Raw genomic sequence first — 22,974 nt, 5'->3', positions numbered from 1 at the left:
ATCTTAGACATTCTGCAGGCATAATCAAATCTTTAACAAAACATCCAGGACTTTTTTTTAGACGTTTGGAGCTAGACATGTTTTAAAAGCATCTAAATGTTGAAAAGGTGCCCAAACTAAACTAAAACTTAGTTTTATAGACCAGGTCATTAACCAATTTGGAGCTCAACTCTGTTAACATTATGAATAGAGTAATACAAAAGGACAGAACCAAAGAAATATAATTTGGAAAAAGTAGAATAATTAGTTTCCAAAATGTTGACGAACAAGACCACTGGAGGGTATGACCCCTCCTTACTCCCCCAATGGTCACTGACCCCCCTCCCATCATTCAAAGATGTGAAAAAACTCCCAGTTCATTATAGCCTGTATTAAGAGGGGATGCTGAAAAGTTCTGAGCATTATTTTGCCACTGTAGCTGAAAAGAGCTTTCTCGTATTTTCTTAAGTGCCAATTTGCAGAAACAAAATTCTATGTTTTGATATTGTTTCAGATCATTGATTGAACCACATCCACATCATTCTCTTCTTGGTTGGGCTGAGAACTTTTCAGCACCCCCCCCCTTCAAAGTGTGAAGACTTTCAGTCTCTGGTAACCAGAGCCGAAACTGCGATGTCATAATGCCTCATTCCACCAATAAGAGCCAACCTTATCAGTGATGTCACAATGGGTTGATTGTCCTATACTTTGCTCTCTTTTAATACATATGAGGGGGGTGCTGAAAATTTCTCAGCCCGACCAACCAATTTCCTAAATTCTGAGTGTTATTTTGCCACTGTAGCTGAAAAGAGTGTTATTTCATTAAAGGCCAATTTGCAGAAGCAATGTTTTGACATTGTTTCAGATCATTGACTGAACCATATCCACCTCATTCTCTTTTTAGCTGGGCTGAGAGAACTTTTCAGCACCCTCTCTTACAGCTTCAGACCGAGACAACTGAGCCCAGCAGAGAAGAGCAGCAGCGTACTCATAGGGGGATACTACAGTATATTTCACATTTAAAAGTCCCAGGTACACATGTCACTATAACCCACACAAAACCTGCTGTACCTACATAAAGATGACACCTGCAGGCATAAGGACTATTGTGGTGTACAGGTGGATACGGTAAGTTTTAGGTGAGTTTTGGAGGGCTCACCATACAATATAAGCAGGTTATAGTGACTTTGAAATGTGACATTCACTGCAGTACCCCCTAGAGTGCCCCTTTGATGTATTCAGTTCTTTGTAAACAGTTTGCTAAGAATGCCGGCTGCTAACACATCTGAAAAACTGGCTTTTGTGCGTTTTTCATGTGGATGTCTTTATATTAGAGAATGGCCAAGAAAGATAGACATATTAAGGGCCAAAACATCTAGATAGGTCATTAAAAAAAAAAGATTGACATCTTGTTGTTTTGAGAATGAACATTTTCTCTAATGGATTTCTGGACATCTTTCCCAAGACATCCAAACTCAGACTTAGACGCTCTATCGAAAACATGTCTTGAGATCATCTGAGTAATTATATGTTCTCTGTATATCTGAATGTTGACATTTTTATTTAACGACCTTTATTCCTTATTTGGGACATCTCTAAGACTGGTAGATCAATTATTTCAATTTCAAAAATGTTTTAAAAACCTGGTTGTTTTCACAATAGTCAATTTGATTTTAGCTGTCGAATAGTAATTTTAAGCAATTCAATATACTTTTTTCTAACTTTTTCCATCCATCTAATCTAACCAATTTCTGTTTTTATCCCACAGTTTTTACTTGTTATGTTTCATTTTTTAACGAACTGCAAACCGAGTCGAGCTCCTTAGGGAGTAGATTCAGTATATAAAATGAAGATTAGATTAGATTAGATTCCAATAATACTCACCACAGAATTAACAACTGCTTTGCTCTGCCTGTACTTATAGCCGGCCATGCATATGGAACACATATAAGCACAAACTGCTTGAAGATTAGCCTACCAAATATACAACAGACAGAAACAGCCATGTTAAAATCTGCCAATTTCTTTGGAAATCTGTAGCTAAAGTAACATAGGGGCCCTTTTACTAAGCCTCATTAGATGTACCACGGGATATGCTCAGGCATCCTGTGGTAACTGCCATATGTGAGCGCTTACTGCGCATGAAAAAAAAAAAAATCTTTGAGAGGTGTGCGAGAGTGTGGAGAGTGGGCAATCCTGAGCCAACCAGTTAGAACAGCTACAGTACAGCATACTAACTGGTTACTGCACTAATAGTATGTACAAGATGGGTGGCTTTAAGAGCATAAAGCTCTATGACATCACAATGCAGGTGTAAAGAGCCTTAGCCAAAAGGGAGAGAAGGAGATAGTGGATGCTGCGGAGGGCCATTTGGCCTTTATCTGCCATCATGTTACTATGTTTCTATAACCATAAAGTTCTATGACATCACAATGCAGGTGTAAAGAGCCTTAGCCTATAGGAAGAGGAGATGCAAATGTTAAGAGCCTTAGCCAATAGGGAGAGGAGGAGATAGTGGATGCTGCGGATGGGCCATTTGGCCTTTATCTGCCATCATGTTTCATTTACACACCCACACACCCTTTTTACATAAACGTGGAAGAGGTTTTTAGTGCTGACCAGCGAACTGAATACTCTGCACTGCTCTGACGCTCGTAGAGTTCCTATGAGCGTCGGAGCAGCACAGAGCATTCAGCGTGCTGGCCAGTGCTAAAAACCACTTGCGCAGTTTTATAAAAGGGGGGAGGGTTCATTAGTAGATGTAGAAATAAAACTAAATGTGAAAATGAAAATAAGACGATACCTGTTTTATTGGACTAATTTAATATGCTTTTTATGTACATTTTTTTAAAAATTACAAATACACTTTTCATCCTTCTAAGGTATCTAGTACCTACCTCATGAAGATCATCAACGGAGAAAGATGAAGATATGTGCAGGAGATTGTCAAGGGTCTTAATAGCTAAACTTGTAGCCCACCTACACAAAAACATTTATGAATCATTATGATAAATATTACACAACCATTAAACCACAGTACAGTCTCGATTAGCTGATGTGAATGAGGCCAACCCATTGTCAGATAAGTGGAAAGTTGGATAATACAGAAAACAATAGTTACCCCTTTAAAAATGCATGGAAAACATACCTTATACAGAACAGGCATCCCAAAATTGCTCCGCATAATGGGGGAAAAAATGGTTTCCACTCAAAAACATGGCTTCCTTGCAGCATGTGAAGCAAAAAACCAGGAAGAGAACTTGTGCACTTCTTAATGACAACGGGATGTTGTCCTGGGGAGGGGGGAGGGTTGTCAACAGTGGCATAGTAAGGGGTTTCGGGGCAGTCTTCCTAAGGGTGCGATACCCCTCCTCCTCTCTGACAGGCGCAATCCCCCCGCTCCTCTCCTTGCCACGTGCACAAGCCCCTTGCCTTCCCCGTACCTTTTTTTACTTTTCCGGCATAAGGTTGCTGCCCGTGTCGGCATCGGCGCTCTCTCTGACATCACCTTTGGGACCATGGACGCTGCTCACCCTTACTATGCCACTGGTTGTCGAATAGGCCAGACGGTAGGTTTGGCAAAGATCAGATCATCAAGATCGTACTGTATTAGAACGGCCCTACATATTAAATCGATACAAAATGTATACTACCTATCATTTAAAATGATTTCTGTAGTGAAACAACCAGGGAGGAAAGCATTGAGCAGATTGCACATCACATGGCTATTCCAAAGATCCTCCAAACGTTTGACAAGATGTTTCTGACCTGCGGAGGTCATCTGTAACAGGAACACAGGAAAACAGCGTTGACACGTTTTATTTTATTTTTTTTCTAGAACAAACATGTGCTCATTTAGGGTTCCATTTACAAAGAGGGGGGAGTGAGTCTACCACAGCACATGCACTGAAGCCCATTCAATTCCTATGGGCTTTGGTGCATTCTCTGGAATGAAACTCATAGGAAGGACAATTTTCAAATGCATAAAACCATCACAAATTTTACCCTTTCTCAATGTGGTTATAAAGATGTACCTTGTTAGCCATGTATAGAAGAGATGCTCCCAGGGGAGTGGTTAAGTCACGGGAGGAAATAAGATGCGCCTAGATTAAATATTCAGCTATTGTCCATTGATACTTAATTTCTAGAAGTCAATTTGGGGACAAATAAATATTATTCTTGAGTCATCAATCTCGTTAACCTACGAAGCCATAATTTGTGGTACAATATTGCATATTAAGCCTTCTTTAGATAGATATAAAAGCCGGCTTTTCTTGATTATGACCGGAATAACCATCCAGATGATTACACGTAACTGGAAGAGTTACTACAGATTGAATTACACATTTTGGTGGGCAAATATTTGTTCCACGTATAAATATGAGAGAATAAATGTGGAGTGTTTGGGGTCTAGTATGACATTCAATAAGGTGTGGAGCCTATTGACTGCATATGTTGAATTGCAATGAATGTCAGGTATCTCCCTTTTTATAGATTCCTTACACATCCGGGGTGGGGGGGGGGGTGAGGGGAGGGGAAGGTATTTGGGATTGCTAAAGGTATTTATATATAATATTGCAATAATATATGCATATGCAGTGTAATAGTTATGTGAGGAAGGGAGGGAGAAAAGGATTGGTAATGGATTAATTTTGTGTATTTTAAGTGCGTTATGTATAATGCTCATGTTTAATATAGTTGTATTGCGCTCTCAAAATTTGAAAATCAATAAAGAATTAATCAACAAACAAAAAAAATTCAGCTATTTTCTGCAGAAAAACTTTCTACACAGAAGCCTCATGCAAATTAGGGGAGTGTTCATCTTTAAAAAAAGATCGCGATGCTGGCGTTTATCCTTCCATCGACTTTTTTAAAATTTTTTATTTCATTTGCCTTTCTGCATACTCTTTTCAAATATTCATTTTTAAGCATATGAAAATAAGAGTAGAACCAAAATCACAGACATTTCTACTGTATGTTGTACTTTGTCTAGGGTTACCATATTTTAGAAAGGAAAACCCCTGACACGTAGCCCCACCTCATTCTGCCTTCAGCCCCGCCCTGTTCCGCCTCTGGCCTCGCCCAGTTCTGCTCCAAGCCCATCCCCCAGCAAGCTTCCTCTCTTCTGCGACGAGCTCCTGGAGCACACGCCGATGTGTGCGACATCTTCCGTGCAAGCTCAGAGGCATAGTAACATAGTAACATAGTAGATGATGGCAGATAAAGACCCGAATGGTCCATCCAGTCTGCCCAACCTGATTCAATTTAAATTTTTAAATTTTTTCTTCTTAACTATTTCTGGGCAAGAATCCAAAGCTTTACCATGTACTGTGCTTGGGTTCCAACTGCCGAAATCTCTGTTAAGACTTACTCCAGCCCATCTACACCCTCCCAGCCACTGAAGCCCTCCCCAGCCCATCCTCCACCAAACGGCCATATACAGACACAGACCGTGCAAATCTGCCCAGTACTGGCCTTAGTTCAATATTTAATATTATTTTCTGATTCTAAATCCTCTGTGTTCATCCCACGCTTCTTTGAACTCCTACGCTTCTTTGAACTCCATATGTGGCCGGAGTTCGTCGGGGCTTTCCAAAACCCGGACAAACTGCCGGGTTTTGGAAAGGCCATCTGGGCACCTAGACAGTCCTCTAAAAAGAGGACATGTCCTGGTTTTACCAGACATCTAGTAACCCCTAGGATAAGCAGATGGGTAACTAAACTCGAGGCAAGTTCTATGTACAGTTAAGCAAGATATGAGTTTCAAGTTTAATAAGATTTGTTATCTACGCAGTATCATATATTTCAATGCGTATAACAATTTTTCAATGCATAAAAAATTAAAAAAAGGGTGGACAAAATATGACATTACATACAAATCATATAAGTTCTAATACAAACTGATACAAACTAATACAAAAAGGGTAAATAGGATGGACTACAGTCTTTAATTAAAAAAAAATAAAAAGAAATATTTGGGGAGGAACATATAGGATGGGATCACATAAAATCCATTAGAATCTGAAGATTTTATATTTGGGAGGTTAAGCTGTCTATGTATACATAGACATCCTTATACAGAAAGCTTTTAAAGGAGCGCTTGAATTTTTCTAAGGATGGTTCATTACGTAGGTACAGTGGTAAGTTGTTGCACAGCTGAGGAGCTATGACTGAGAAAATGGTAGATCTCCTGGTCCCTATTATTTTTAGAGAAGGAATAGTTAGTAAATTTTGTTGTATTGATCTGAGAGCCCTAAATGGAGAGTACAGTATCAAAAGTCGATCCAAAAATATCGGCGCGTATGATTGTTGAATTTTAAAGGTAAGCAATATGATTTTCAAAGTTATTCTATGTGTAATTGGTAGCCAATGTGCAGCCTGTAAAAGTGGTGTAACGTGGTCATATTTTTTTGATCTTGGTGTTGTCCAAAATTCAGGATAAAACACATGTAGACACAACAGTGCACATAGGGTTACCAGGGGTCCGGATGGCTTTTCAAAACCCAGCACTTTCTCCGGGTTTTGAAAAGCTGTGTCGGGCACACATGCGCGGCCTTCATGCAATGACCATCATCGTATGACGGCCATGCATGCACGGACTTCCTGCCCGACAAGAGGAGGCAGTGAGGGTGGGCTTTGGGGCAGGATTAGGGCGGGGATGGGCTGAACTAGGCAGTCTGGAGGCAGGGCTAAGGGTCATAGATACAGGGAAGGATGTGTGGAAAATGAAGACATGGCATTTGTCATCTTGTATAACCAAATGTTTCCACTGGGAGCTTCATCAACCCTCTGTAAATCACATTTGACTGAAGCTATGAACTCCATCAGGTGGCTGACAATCCTTGTTGGATGCAAGAAAAGACAATTCAGTTAAGAGACAGAATTTTCCTTCACAAAGTGACACAAAAGAACAATATTAACGGCACAGATGACGGCTGTGTTTCATAATTTTCATTGTGTTTGATAAAAAGCATGCAATCGCTGCAAAGTTTCCTCATCTATAAAATAACCACTTCCGAGTTCGTCATTAATTAACTTGATTGCATTTGATCCTCGCGCATGGCACAATTGGTTTAGATGCTTACATGAGCATCTGCAAGAACCCGTTTATAAGATAAAAATATTCTCTGTAACTTGCAGAAGTTGAACGGGTACAAGTGGATCAATTTTTCACTCCGTCAAAAATTACAAAGACCAGGGGACACTCGAAGTTACAGGGAAATACTTTTAAAACCAATAGGAGGAAATATTTGTTGTCGCAACCCAGGCTCCTGATAAACACAGCGAGCCTGGGTCACAGCAACTTATACTGCTCCCAGCATGTTCCTTCCAACTAAGGAATCCTTCAGGCTCCCTAGGCACCGGCCTAGGGTGGAAAACGTCAGATAAATGACCACAGTGAACTAGGCAAGGAACACCACACACAGCCAGAAATGTCCAAAATAAAAGATGTACTTTTATTCCTGACCCTTGGTCAGGCTGCTCTGGTGTTAACAGCAAGATGCAGTACTTTTCAATACATTTGTTCAGGAACCAAAACATAAAACATTGGGCCAACCTGGCTACACTGGCTTCACAAACAATAGCCTGATTCTTATTTCAAAACAGAAAAAAAACCACATACCAGAATTGTGGCTGGACTTTAATGTTTCTAACTCAGTCCTCTTCACCAGCCTTAAATGGTTAAGATAATTTTAGCAATGCTCTCTTCCTGTGAAGGAGCAGGAGAGAGAAGCACACAAGATACTTGCCGCATGAAAAATAAAACTTTTCAAAAACCAAAAAAGGAAATGGCTAAACTTAAAGCTCTTACACAGACTTGCCTGCAGCTAGGGAATTTATATAAACGGAGCTCCTCTGTGGCTGACGTTCCCTGTAGTAGCTTATCTACAGCTAATTAGCTTCCAGCTGTGTAGAGAGGAGAAAAACTAAACTGCTGTGTAGTTTGCAAATGTTAGGCAGTCCAAGCACCATATTATGTGCATGGCTTCTTCAAAGCCTAGCTCTGGGAAGCTTGAACAATTCTGAACACAAAAACAAACTTAGTCCCAAAACTTTCAGGAAACAGGTAAGAATCAAATATAGCAAAACATTTCCAACATTTTTTAGCTTGTGTCCATTGCTTCCAATCTCCCATCAGGAATAATTGGCACACCAATGTCCATGGGTTCCCAGCTGCCTCTCAATTGTGGGATCAGGCACCTCTGAAATGTCCACCATTTCTCAATCTTTTCCCAGCTTGTCAGCATTCAGATGGGGAGACAAGCCCTGCTGCCTCTGAGTCTGAAGCTCTTGTTCCCAGCCTCTTTGCTCCTCCTCCTCTCTGGTTCTGAGCTGCCTCATTTTAACTGGCACCAAGCCACCCCTCCCTGCTCTGAAGAGGGGGGAAGGAAGAAAGCTCCAAATTGCAGTTGTGACTGCTCATGTGTCAGCTTCCTGCTGGTTCTCTGCCTTTCTGGGAAATGTAGTCTCCTTGCTCCTGAGGTTTTAGGTGAACTAGAAGCAGGCTTGGTAGAGTGAACTATAGCTGGTTAGAGCTCTCCCTGACAGTCTCTGTCTAGCTCATCATTACTGGTGCAAGGGAGGTCAGCGCTACTATACTCAGCAGAGCCAACCTGGCCAGCTCTCCTGCATAGGGGTTTACTGTTCTTCCTAGTCAATCCTGTGATGAAGCTAGTAGGAGAGCTAGGTTTGTCACATTGTTTACTCAGAGAATAGTTAAGCTCTGGAACGCGTTGCCAGAGGTTGTGGTTAGAGCGGATAGCATAGCTGGTTTAAAGAAAGGTTTGGACAAATTCCTGGAGGAAAAGTCCATAGTCCATTATTGAGACATGGGGGAAGCCACTGCTTGCCCTGGATCGGTATCATGGAATGTTGCTACTCTTTGAGGCTCTGGAACCTTTGTTACTCTTTGGGATTCTAGAATCATTAGAATTCTGAATGGAATGTTGCTACTCTTTGGGGTTCCGGAATCTTTTGTTACTCTTTAGGGTTCTAGAATCTTGCTATTCTTTAGGATTCTGAATGGAATGTTGCTACTCCTTGGGTTTTGGCCAGGTACTAGTGACCTGGATTGGCCACCGTGAGAACGGGCTACTGGACTTGATGGACCATTGGTCTGACCCAGTAAGGCTATTCTTATGCTCTTATGGTTATCAGATTAATGGTCTGAATATGACTGCTAACCAGAAAGAACTTCAAAGAAAGTGCTGAAACTGATATTCAGGTTCCAATATCTGGTTCCATTTTAAACCCAGTGGCAGGCGTATTGCATTAACACTGACCACTGAGGTTAAATACCAAGTGGTTCACATTATCTGGTTCCTATACATTTTGCCCTCAATACTGGCTTTGGATGAAAGATTTGCAAAAACTGCTTTAGGCTTAAATACAGTTTGTAACTGCAGCATAGATCAGTCTGTTTAAGTGGCCTGCATACAATTAGGCAGAATGCATGCCTTCCTTCGATGCATGTGACGCATCCAGTCTGCTGTGAAGACATCAATGCAAGAATAACTAAACAAGGGAAGAAAAATTAGGGTTGGCTTCTAATTATGCTTTAATGGCTCTTTTGCTAAATCTTTCCTGAAGAGTTTATTTAGGATAAGACAGCTTTTTTAATGAGTTTGTTTGTAATTAAAACTGAGATTTTTATTTTTATTTTTTTTCAATCTTGCATCGGCTTGTGGTAAATATTTTCTTGATGCATTTTGCTTCATATCAGGAATCAACATTTTTTGCCACACTGATTAAAGATCACCAAATGCATGAGAAAATAAACAGGTCAGTATTTACACCCTGGGTCAGCATCTTTTTTTTACCTCAACATCAGGGGTGTCAAAGTCCCTTCTCGAGGGCCGCAATCCAGTTGGGTTTTCAGGATTTCCCCAATGAATATGCATGAGATCTATTTGCACGCACTGGTTTCATTGTATGCTAATAGATCTCATGCATATTCATTGGGGAAATCCTGAAAACTCAACTGGATTGCGGCCCTCGAGGAGGGACTTTGACACCCCTGCTCTACATTTAAATTATGTTCAGTAGCAGTATCCCCCGGAGCCTGTATAGGTCACCCAAATTTGGATGCAGAGAGTGACATAGCAAGGGGGGTGGTTGGGACTGAACCGTGCTGGGCGCCATCTTGGCGGGGGCGCCAACACTTCTCCTTTCCAGCCACCCACCTCTTCAAATTTTTACCAGCAGCCATCAGCACCTCCTTCCTGCTGCTTTCCTTCCAATGGCGCTTCCTAGTCGCGGGACCAGGAAGTGATATTAGGAGAGCTGAGGCTGGTGTAAGCGGCAGATGGGAGATGATGCTTTCTGCCAGTAAACATTTGAAGAGGTACAATTAGATTTTTCAATAGATCACTATCATACAAAGATGGTAGATAGTTTTAAGTATTTGAGAATTATAATTGATTGTCATTTGAATTTTGAAGAGCAGGTCTCATCTGTAGTTGCGAAAGGATTTGGGGCATTAAGACCACTAGAGATATTCGAGATATTTTGGATAAGAAATCGTTACATACTCTAATTCATGCTTTTGTTTTATCTAAATTGGATTATGGCAATTTGGTATATGCAGCAGGGCAATTGAAACACTTTCAAACAGTACAAAATGCTGCAATTCGGTTGTTAGGCCGTGTCCATATCTAGAATCATGTGACTCCTTTATGTTTGAAATTCCATTGGTTATCAATGGAATTTAGAATCAAATTCAAGATTTTGATGTTGGCACATAGAGCATTGTTTGAGTTACACGCTAAGCACAGAGGCCCAGATTCTATAAATGGTGCCGTTGTCAGCAGCCACCTACAAAATGGCCGCCGATCGCTTGTCAATCACGCGACGGTGCCGTGTATAGAATCACGGCTTCGTAAAAGGTAGGCACCGGAAATGTAGGCTTACCTTTTATGGGAATCGTGCCTATGGAGGTGCTTTACGAAAATGCTTGAGTACCTGATTGTAAAACCGCTTAGAAAACCTTGATAGGCGGTATATAAAATCCTAATAAACTTAAACTAATAATAAACTTACGACGCCTAACACCGTTCCCAGCGTTAGCCATGCGTACAGTGGAGTTAGGCATCGTAAAGTGCCTCCATAGGTGCGATGCAGGTTCCATTTTTTTAAGGCCCATTAAGTATCTACATTTTTCATTGTAAAATGCTCTTTTTTTAATGGCATTTTCAATTTAAGGGGTCCTTTTACTAAGGTGCGGTGACCGTTTTAGCGCACGCTAAATGCTAATGCGTCCATTATATTCTATGGACGCGTTAGCGTTTAGTGCATGCTAATATTTAGCACACGCTGATTCGGCTAGCGTGCCCTAGTAAAAGAGGGGGTAAGTTAGGCAGCGCGGGAACAGGGAAAAATTTGTCCCTGTGCTATTCTCTAATACAGGGGTAGAGAACTCCGGTCCTCGAGAGCCGTATTCCAGTCGGGTTTGCAGGATTTCCCCAATGAATATGCATTGAAAGCAGTGCATGCACATAGATCTCATGCATATTCATTGGGGAAATCCTGAAAACCCAACTGGAATGCGGCTCTCGAGGACCGGAGTTCCCTACCCCTGCTGTAGAGCAGTGATTCCCAACCCTGTCCTGGAGGAACACCAGGCCAATCGGGTTTTCAGGCTAGCCCTAATGAATATGCATGAGAGAGATTTGCATATGATGGAAGTGATAGGCATGCAAATTTGCTTCATGCATATTCATTAGGGCTAGCCTGAAAACCCAATTGGCCTGGTGTTCCTCCAGGACAGGGTTGAGAACCACTGCTGTAGAGTATTGTTTCTCTTGTCAGCTCTGGAGTGCCCACTCTTAAACAGTCTGGTTTTCAGGATTTCCCCAATGAATATGCATTGAAAGCAGTGCATGCACATAGATCTCATGCATATTCATTGGGGAAATCCTGAAAACCCGACTGGAATATGGCTCTCGAGGACTGGAGTTCCCTACCCCTGCTCTAATAGGAGTTAACAGCCTTCTGTTTTGACAATGAGCCCTACAGTGGGCAGAATTCAGTAAAAGGCACCAAGATAGTACCACATAGCAGTCAAAGCAGATTTTCTGTGGTAGGATCTGGTTAATTGCCTCTGAATATCTGTTCTATGGCCAGCTAGTATGATTTAACTGAGCCTGGTTAAAATCATATTAGTATCAAACCCTCTATTTTTAATGATAAGCATAAAAACTCCCACTTTACCTGTAATAATTCATTGATCTGGTCAAGTATGCATTTTTTGGGGGGAGGGTAGAAAAGCCGGCCTTGCTTCGGGATCTTCGTGTTATATTCTTTTGCCTTCTCATGACCTATGAAAACATGGAAGTTTTTCGCAACAAAGGTTTTATTGGCTCCTAATGCATCAACTCACTGTGTCATATTTATCTCCAAAACAAATAGTGGCACCAGTTAAATAAATATTTCCACTTGCTGGTTCTTTAATTACACCTCCTTAGTTAATTCTTAAATAATAAATAATAAATTCTTATATGATTATTTGTTCCACCAAAGTTCCTCAGTCTAAATTTCTGTGGACAAATTTTAGCACCTCATAGAATTAGGCTGTAAGAGCCCATTTCATATAAAATTACATTCCTATAAAATTAGCACCGACTAGTACAGCACTAAACATGACTCTATTAAAGTTAAGTGCACTGTATAGAATCACGCACCTAGGTGGGCCACCTAGGTGGGCTTAGGCATCACTAGGCATCCTAACTTTAGGCACTCCCAATTTATGCCAGGATTTTCTTCACCTAAATACCGGGGCTTAATTCACAAAGAGGCGCCTAACTAGAAAATACTCCCGTGATTCCACCCCTAACCACGCCTACTTTTAGGTAAGCACTTTGGACCAGGCACCTACTTTTTATAGAATTGTGTTTTTCGAGTTAGGCACTAGATCACTCAGATCAGTGTTTCTCTAGTCCAGGGGTAGGCAATTCCGGTCCTCGAGAGCTGGAGCCAGGTTGGGTTTTCAGGATCTCCACCATGAATAGGTATGAGATGGATTTGTATGCACTGCCTCTTTGAGATGCAAATCTATCTCATGCATGTTTATTATGGATATCCTGAAAACCTGACCTGGCTCTGGCTCTCGAGGACCGGAATTGCCTACCCTTGCTCTAGTCGGTCCTGGAGTACCCCTTTACCAGTCAGGTTTTCAAGATATCCACAATGGATAGGCATGAGATTGGTCTCTGCATACATTGGCTCCATTGTATGCAAATCTTTTCCATGCATATTCATTGTCGATAATCCTGAAAGCCTGATTGGCAAGGGGGTACTCCAGGACAGAGTTGGGGAAACACTGACCTAGATTAAGGCACCAATTTATAGAATACCCCAAAGGGTAAAACAATCTGAAAATGGCAAAAAAGCTGAAAAAGTTTTCCCTGTGCACATCCGTTGTATAGAAATTCTTTAATATTTCTCTGCCACTGACCTCATGAATGTATCCTCTTTTTCATCTCTTCCTTCCATTCTTCCTCTATCAATTACCTGGGAATTCCTTTGTGATTGATCATAAAATTTTAGGAGTCAAACGAAGGTCAAGGTCTTACTCGTTCAGACAACTATAACCTCCCTTAATGGACTACAGTAGCTGCACAATTAATTAATTATGAGACAATCAAATTTGGGAGCTGGAGAAATGTTTTGGAATGAAAGGGGTAATTCCATTAGCCAGCATTAGCGAGTGCATCTGTGGTTTTCTTAAACCCTTTTTCCTTTAAAAAAAAAAAATTGTAAAAAAAAATCCTGGACATTCATGTATTAGACTAAAAGCATATATAATTTATTCCACTAGTATCTCTTAATTTGCCAGAACACAAAATCCAGAAGACTTTTCTGCATAAAAGTTTTCAGATGGCAAGAAGTAAATTTTCAGTGTTCTGTGATACAAAAAGATCAACAGACATGTTGGAAATTAGTGGGAATAGTTCGTCCTAGGGAGGAATTCTTCAGCGGTTGCTAAGGAATATATCACCCCTTTTACAAAGGCATGGTAGTGGCTGCCGCACAGCAAATGATCCGACGCCCATTCAGTCCCAATAGACATCGGAGCGATTACTCTGTCCTGCCGCAATAATTGCCTTTGTAAAAGGGGGCCATAATGGAAGTCTTAGCATTGAGTGCCCGCTGATCATTAGCACGCACTAACGTGGTGCGCATGCACTAAATTGCTTAGTGCCTGTTGATGAATTTCCCTCCTCCCCCCCCCCCCCCATGTCATTTCTATGAAATAGGAAAAATAGTTCTTCTGGAATAAGAACATAATAGCCTTACTGGGTCAGACTGATGGTCCATTTAGCCCAGTATCCCGTCTTCGCGGAGGCCAATCCAAGTCACAGCAAAAATCCAAATAGTAGCAGCATCTCAGAGCAGAGATTGTGATGTCATAATGCCTCATTCCACCAATGCCTAAGAGCCAACCTCAGTAGTGATGTAATAATGGCTTGACTGTCCTATACTTGGCTCACATAAGAACATAAGAATAGCCATACTGCGTCAGACTAATGGTCCATCTAGCTCAGTATCCCGTCTTCGCGGAGGCCAATCCAAGTCACAAGTACCTGGCAAAAACCCAAAGAGTAGCAGCAGTCCATGCTGCCATCCCATGTCTGTCTCAACACTTCCTTTATACTTCCCAGAGTCGATATTTAAAATGATTTAACCAGCCAGAAACAGCTGTTTGCTTGTTAAATCGCTAGCGCAGATCCCTCTGCTGATATTCAGGGGCACTTAAACAGTTAATGCCATGGAACCGTTACCACAGATTGCTAAAGGGAAAGCTGGTTATTTTGTGGATGGTCCGCGGACAGAGTCAGCACTTGTGTTGTTAAGTGCCGATATTCAGTACTTAGGAAAGATTCAACAAAGGGTGTTAAGCAGGTTAACACATACTATGTTAGTGCACACAATTGCACTTAGCACCTTTTTAGCTTCCCCACCTTAACTGTCTAAACCAGTGGTTCGCAACCCTGTCCTGGAGGACCACCAAGCCAATCGGGTTTTCAGGATAGCCCTAATGAATATTCATGGAGCAGATTTGCATGCCTGTCACTTCCATCATATGCAAATCTCTCTCATCCATATTTATTAGGGCTAGCTTGAAAACCCGATTGGCCTGGTGGTCCTCCAGGACAGGGTTGGGAACCACTGGTCTAAACCACCCCCCTATTTTACTAAGCCGCGGTAGACGTTTCTACTGCGGCCCAGAGCATTACCAGTTTACTTCAGTTCAGGAAATTGGTTATAACTTTGCTTTTACAGAAATGTTTTGGGAAATGATTGGGTAGGGATTATTTTAGGTGAATCTTTTTTCTTCTTTTGTGTATGTTTGATGAAGAATAGTATTGTTTGTTATAGTTTATGTAATGATTTGCTTTTATGTCTTTTTGTAAGTTTGTTGTTTTTTTTTTTTTTAATAATTCTTTATTCATTTTTGAAATCGAACACATCGTTCGTGACATTGTTTTAATTATGGATGTAGGACTGTGACCCACTCAGAGTTGTTGGACGGTTGTAATGCATTTTTAAATAAATTCTACGACACTGTCCTGACGCTCGTAGAATTGCTATGAGCGTCGAAGCATTTCGCACCCCTGGCCATGGTAGAAACATAACATAACATAATAGCAGATTTCTAGACCGGTGACGGGACTAAATCGCGCGAGACAACGGTGCGCCGACAACTGAGCGCAGACAACTGAGCGCAAGGTTGACGGCGCGCCGAAGAAAAGCACTATTTTAAAGGGCTCTGATGGGGGGTGGGGGAGGAACCCCCCCACTTTACTTAACAGACATTGCGCTGGCGTTGTGGGGGGTTTGGGGGGTTGTAACCCCCCACATTATACTTAAAACTGAACTTTTTCCCTAAAAAACAGGCAAAAAGTTTGGTTTCAAGTATAATGAGGGGGGTTACAACCCCCCACAACGCCAGTGCGATGTCTGTTAAGTAAAATAGGGGGGTTCCCCCCCAACACCCTCCATCGGAACCCTTTAAAATAGTGCTTTTCTTCGGCGCGCCATCAACCTTGCGCTCAGTTGTCTGCGCGCCATTGTCTCGCGCGATTTTGTCTATGAACCTTCTAAACCTCATAGCCATGAGTTCAATGCGGTTAACAAAGGATAATGCTATGGAAAACATACAGCAGCTTACTAAAAGAGGGCCTAAGTTAAGTTGCCAAATCGGAGCACATAAAACTCAGTCCTAACTTTACACTTTGTCACTTAGGGCCAGGTTCTGTAAACAGCACCATTATCGGCAGCCCACCTTCAAAAGCACTGGTCGCATGTCGCATCACGCGACGGCACCATTTTGAAAATTGCGGCTATGTGAAAGGTAGACGCTGGAAATGTAGGCCAGGGTTTTAAAGGCTTACATTTCTGGCGCCTAACTTCCCATGAGTCACATCTAAGCAGGCGCCTAATGGCGCCTAAGGCCATTTCCGGCATTAACCACACCTACAGTGGCCTTAAGCACTGAAAGACACCTCCGTACACATGTCGATGGCTCTGCTTTTGGAGGCATTGTTAGGCACCTTCATTTTTTAACAGCTTTTTAATTGGTTTTTAATCGGCGCAGTCAATTACTGCGCCGATTAAACCAATTAAGCCACCTTCAAGTCTGCAGTAGCAGCTGCCATGCAGCGAGCGCTCTGGCACCTATTAAATCCCTATGGGCATTGTAGTGATTACCGCAGCAGCAGCCACTAAAGCGGCTTTGTAAAAAGAGCCCTAAGTTAGGTAGTGGCAGGGCGCCTACCGTCACCTAGCTAATGGGTGACGTTTTGAGAATCTGGGCCTTCAGTTCTGAATATTGTACTTCACCACAAAAGAGATAGATGGCCTCATAATAAACCCAGATATTCAAAGCCGGTGTCCAGACATGACCTGTCATTGAACATCTGGGAATAATGCTAGCAGTGGTTTAAAAAAACACTCGCTACCACCATAAGAACATAAGAATTGCAGCTGTTGGGTCAGACCAGTGGTCCATCGTGCCCAGCAGTCCACTCACGCGGCGGCCCTTAGGTCAAAGACCAGTGCCCTAACTGAGACTACCTTACCTGCGTATGTTCTGGTTCAGCAGGAACTTGTCTAACTTTGTCTTGAATCCCTGGAGGGTGTTTTCCCCTATGACAGACTCCAGAAGAGCGTTCCAGTTTTCCACCTGTCTCTGGGTGAAGAAGAACTTCCTTACATTTGTACGGAATCTATCCCCTTTCAACTTTAGAGAGTGTCCTCTCGTTCTCCCTACCTTGGAGAGGTGAACAACCTGTCTTTATCTACTAAGTCTATTTCCTTCATTATCTTGAATGTTTCGATCATGTCCCCTCTCAGTCTCCTCTTTTCAAGGGAGAAGAGGCCCAGTTTCTCTAATCTCTCGCTGTACGGCAACTCCTCCAGCCCTTTAACCATTTTAGTCGCTCTTCTCTGGACCCTTTCGAGAAGTACTGTGTCCTTCATGTACGGTGACCAGTGTTGGACGCAGTATTCCAGGTGATGGTGTACCATGATAACCTTCTCCGATCTGTTCGTGATCCCCTTCTTAATCATTCCTAGCATTCTGTTCACTCTTTTCGCAGCCGCCGCACATTGTGCGGACAGCTTCATTGACTTGTCGACCAGTACTCCCAAGTCTCTTTCCTGGGGATCTCTCCAAGTACCACACCGGACATCCTGTATTCATGTACTGTATAAGATTTTTGTTACCGACATGCATCACCTTACAGTTATCCACATTAAACCTCATTTGCCCATTTCTCGATCGTGTTTATGTGACCGGCTGAATAACTAACCTCCCCCCCACTACCACCATTTCTACAAAAGAGTGTGTGCTTAGAAACAGGGCTGGCATTTGATTAGGGAGTGCCAAATAAGGTGATTTTTCTAGGCCCCAATGCTATAGAGGGCCCCCCCCTCCCAAAGTCTGTCTCAACCTAAGAAGGCATTGTCTGCAGACAGGCTTTGGAACATTTTCCCCAGTCTCTGGTCTCCTGAAATTTCCCCAAAAGGCATAGTCAGGCCTTTTAATAGATGGTACTTTGTATAAATCATACAGGCCCCCTTTTATCAAGCTGTGTTAGGGCTTTTTATTTCAAGTCACTGAGATAAAAGCTCCGATGCTCGTAGGAATTCTATGAGCGTAGGAGCTTTCACCGCAGCAGCCTGTGAAAGAGAGATACAGTGAGATACTGAAGGAGCTTCCTGGGAATAAGAGCTTCTGAAAGTGCCTAATCAGGGGCAGAAGAGCTGGAAATATCCTTTTAAGTAATTGATACCACATCACGGAGCTGATGAAAAGTGCTTGGTGAAATGTATAGTTGAGAGTATAAGACTCAATAAATTCTGTTATTATTATCAGCTAAATATTTTGGAACTCTTTGGAGTCTGTTTCTGGTCAATGAGAGCATGTGAAGTCTCACGCTGGTTCAAAACCCATGGTGGATCAAGCCAAGCATCCTGTATCTGACAGCTGTCAATATGGATCTCTTGGAACTGGCTCGCAGATCATTTCCAAGTTGCTCACTCCCAGAAGCAAGTTTACTTGGCTAATAACTGTTAATAGACTCATCCTCCGAAAGCTTGTCCAAAATTGTTTTTTCATATGAACTAGGGGATGCACAATGAAGTTACAGGGAGATACTTTTAATACCAATAGAAGGAAATATTTTGTCACTCAGAGAATAGCTAAGCTCTGGAACACATTGCCAGAAGATGTGGTAAGTACGATTAGCGTACCTGTTTTTTTTTATTTTTTATTTAAAAAGGTTTAGACAAGTTCCTGGAGGAAAAAGCCATAGTCTGCTTTTGACACAAACATGGGGGGAAGCCACTGCTTGCCCTGGATCGGTAGCATGGAATGTTCTTACTATTTGAGATTCCGGAACCTTGTTACTCTTTGAGATTATGCATGGAATTTTGGAGTTCTGGAATATTGCTACTATGTGGGTTTCTGCCAGGTACTTGTGACCTGGATTGGCCACTATGAAGACAGGCTACTGGGCTAGATGGACCAGTATGGCTATTCTTATGTTCTTATTATCCTTGTTAGTCCCAATTGAAAATTATTACAATGAACTCAAGTGACTGAGTTCAAAGAAGCGTGGGATGAACACGGAGGATCTAGAATCAGAAAATAATATTAAATATTGAACTAAGGCCAGTACTGGGCAAACTTGCATGGTCTGTATATGACAGTTTGGGGGAGGATGGGCTGGAGAGGGCTTCAATGGCTGGGAGGGTATAGATGGGCTGGAATAGGTTTTGATGGAGTTTTCGGCAGTTGGAACCCAAGCACAGTACTGGGTAGAGCTTTGGATTCTTGCCCAGAAATAGCTAAGAAGAAAAAAATTTAAATTGAATCAGGTTGGGCAGACTGGATGGACCATTCGGGTCTTTTTCTGCCGTCATCTACTATGTTACTATGTTAAGTGATCTTCTTAGATATCACACATCCCAATTGAAAATTATTATCTTTGATTACATTCTACGGCAAAAAGATTCCGTGCTTAAATATACTAATCTATTACCAGTTGCTTTAAGAATTGTCCTTTCATCTTAGTACTACATTTGAGCACCATTCTATAATACTCATTCCACCCACTCATGATTTTATAAACTGTTATTATATCTTGTCTCAATCATCTCTTCTCTAAGCAGAAGAGCTCTAATCAATTAAGTCTTTATCAGGAAGCCATTTCATCTCCTTTATCATTTTGCCATAGGTTTTCTAAGATGGGGTGATCAAAACTTCTCCCTACGACCTCAATCCCCTTGGTACCTCCCATACCACAGAGAACTGAAACAGAAATGCCGAGCTCTGGAACAAAAATGGAAAAAATCTAAATCCCCTATAGACAGACACTGCTGGAGGGTCAATATTAAATTCTACAATACTGTTCTAAAAAAAGCAAGGAAAAACTTCTATGGTGACATAATCTCCAAATCCAACAACCAGAGTAGAACATTATTTAACATCTGGTGTTCCTTAACCTCCAAAAATGCCTCCATCCTCCCCTCCTCCCCCTCAGCCAAGTTTCTGGCAAAATTTTTCAGCGATAAGGTCTCAACCTTGAGGCGCTCCTTCCCTCCTGCAATCTCCTACAAATCTCTGATTCCAATCGACCCCAACCCTATCCTTACAGACTCCTACCCTATCCCAGCTGACAGATCCTGGTCTTCCTTTGAACTTGTCTCTGAATCCCTGGTCCATAATCTCTGCCTCAAACTGAAATCCTGCAATTGTACCTTAGATCCATTCCCTGCCTACCTTTATGAGAACACTCCCCCTCAGGCCATCTCATCTCTTACCATTCTCATAAACTCCGCCCTCCATTCGGGCCTATTCTCCCCAGAAATGGGCCATATCTTCTTCACCCCACTACTGAAAAAACCTGATCTACACCCTTCTACACCATCCAGCTACATTCCTCTCCTTACCAAGATGCTAGAATCCATCTTATCCACTCAACTATCTTCCTACCTTGAAAAATTCACCATTCTGCTACCCTACCAATACGGCTTCCGTCCCAACTTCAGCACCGAATCCCTTCTGACCTCCTTAATCTCAAAAGTTCAACATCTCCATTCTCGCAACAAGTTCGCCATCCTTCTTCAATTCGACCTCTCTGCAGCTTTTGATGTCGTCCATCATGATATCCTACTTTACCAACTCACCGAGATAGGCATTAACTCCATAGTTCTTGACTGGTTCTCGAAGTTCTTACACTCTCGCTCCTACACAGTCAACATGAAGGGCATTTCTTCCTCCCTGTAACCGATCTGTGGAGTCCCACAAGGCTCACCTCTATCTCCTATCCTTTTCAACATTTAATAATAATAATAATAATAATAACTTTATTCTTATATCCCGCCTGTAATCTTGCGACTTCTAGGCGGTTTACAATAAACTAAACTGTAAATACAATCAAGAGAAGTTTTACATACAGCGAATTAGAGAGTATAGCGGTTTACAATAAAGAAACTGTAAATACAATCAAGAGAAGTTTTTCATACAGCGAATTAGAGAGTATAGCAGTGTATCTCTCGTACAACTACTTAAAGAGTATAGCATTGTACATCTGATGTTAGTAATGTTAACGTCAGTTTGTGTGTTGCAAGGCCAGGAAGCGCCAAGTTGTTTAGACAGAAGTAGAAATATTCTGTAAGTTTGTATAGTGTTCATGTTTAGTGATTAGGGGGTTTGGGGTTAACAGTTGCAAGTTCAGGTGTGTGGTGATGTTATGAGGGGGGTTGATGTTCCGGTTCGTTACCTAGGTATTTCAAGAATAGGTAAGTTTTTAGGTGTTTTCTGAATTCTTCATAGTTGTTTGTGTGCGCAATTAGTTTTTCTAGGTCTTTACCCCATATGGCAGCTTGATATGATAGCAGTTGTTGATGGTGTCTCTTATATTTGCACCCTCCAGCCGGTGGGGAGACAAATTTCATGTGTGTTTTTCTTTCATGTCTGTTGGTTGGGAATGAGAAGAGATCTGTTATGTATTTTGGGGCTAGACCATTTAGTACCTTGAAGCAGAGACATCCTAGCTTGAACTTCGTGCGCGCCTCCATCGGTAGCCAGTGTAGGAGTCGGTAGGAAGGGGTTATGTGATCGGACTTCTTCAGCCCGAAGATCATCCTGACTGCTGCATTTTGTATCAGTTGTAGTCTTTGCATTTGCTTCTGGGGGATTGTCAGATGAGTGATGTTGCAGTAGTCCAAGTGATTTAGTATTAGGGATTGTACTAGAATTCTAAAAGCTGAAGTGTGGAAGTACGCCTTAATGGACTTAAGTTTCCAGAGAGTGAAAAACCCTCTTTTGATTAAGGAGTTTATGTGGTCCTTCATGGTTAGTCCTTGGTCTAGTATTACTCCTAGAATCTTCATCGTTGGTTGAATGGGGTACTTTAGATTGTTAATGTGTAATGATATTGTCGTGTTCTGTGCGTGTGGCGAGACTATGAAGAATTTATATGAGGGAGGACATTTATATGTCCTCCCTCAAACTCCTCCATCTCTCCCCCCTTGAAACTCTTTACACTTAAGCTGATGACATCTTTGTCCTTCTTGAGACCGACCGGAACCTCACCAATCTCTCTGCGAACATATCCTCATGTATATTGAACCTTCAATACTGGGCCCACACTGTGCAGATGAAACTGAACGAATCCAAAACAAAACTTCTCTGGCTCGACCCAAAATTGGACCAACTGCCCACCTCCATCCCTCTATCCTCTGGCCCCACTCTGCATCTTGAATACTCAAGTAAAATTCTGGGAGTCATCATTGACTCTACACTTTCCTTCAATGATCACCTCAACTCCCTAATAAAAAAATGTTTCTTCAGCCTTCACATGCTGAGGAAAGTGAGAACCTGTTTCCATCAAAAACACTTTGCCGTCCTTGTCCAATCCACCATCCTTTCCAGACTGGACTATTGCAACTCTATCTACCTAAACCTAACAAAGAAAAACCTTCAAAGACTCCAGCGGATTCAGAATGCCGCTGCTAAGCTTATCTTCGCAAAAAGCAAATTCGACCACGTCTCACCGCTTTTGTCCAAGCTCCACTGGCTTCCGATAATCTCCAGAGTCCACTTCAAATGTGCCTGCCTTACTTTCAAGATCCCACACGGCATCCTACTCCCCTTTATTCCTCTTTTTTGGAACTCCTCTCACCCCAATTCCACCAGATCCACCCAAAAACTGAAATTTTCCTTTCCCTCTCTAAAAGGTGTTTCCCTTTTAGGAAAACTAAGTTCCTCCCTCCCTTTTAGAATCACTGAGCTCTGGAACAACCTTACCTCCCCTCTTAGGAATCTGAGCTCCCTCCAACTCTTCCGTAAAGATCTGAAAACCTGGTTATTCTCAAAAATGTAACTCTTCCTCCCTCTCTGTTTACTCTAGTCCTCTAAATTTCTTCTTCTTCTTTCCCTCCACTGGAGTTCCTTTCCACCCTAATTCTTGTTAACCGTGTTGA

General features: G+C 41.9%; 1 protein-coding gene across 8 annotated transcripts in view; it reads right to left on the bottom strand.

Moving 5' to 3' along the window:
* The window catches only part of LOC117364282, a 202,894-nt gene that overhangs the window by 140,413 nt on the left and 39,507 nt on the right, over nt 1-22,974 (bottom strand). For all 8 annotated transcript variants that reach the window (XR_004540203.1, XM_033953322.1, XM_033953325.1 and 5 more), the window contains exons 5-8: nt 12,190-12,296; nt 3,633-3,760; nt 2,877-2,958; nt 1,864-1,953 (exon numbers count right to left, since the gene is read on the bottom strand). Coding sequence is in view for 7 of the 8 variants with exons in the window: in XM_033953322.1 (XP_033809213.1) it covers nt 1,864-1,953; nt 2,877-2,958; nt 3,633-3,760; nt 12,190-12,296 (407 nt within the window). In the remaining variant the exon portion in view is untranslated. The remainder of the gene's footprint in view (nt 1-1,863; nt 1,954-2,876; nt 2,959-3,632; nt 3,761-12,189; nt 12,297-22,974) is intronic.

Source organism: Geotrypetes seraphini, chromosome 7 (genome assembly GCF_902459505.1).
Source record: "Geotrypetes seraphini chromosome 7, aGeoSer1.1, whole genome shotgun sequence".
In the NCBI taxonomy this organism is placed as follows: Eukaryota; Metazoa; Chordata; class Amphibia; order Gymnophiona; family Dermophiidae; genus Geotrypetes; species Geotrypetes seraphini.
Note: the sequence above shows the minus strand (reverse complement) of the source record. Positions and strands in the feature narration are given on the sequence as shown.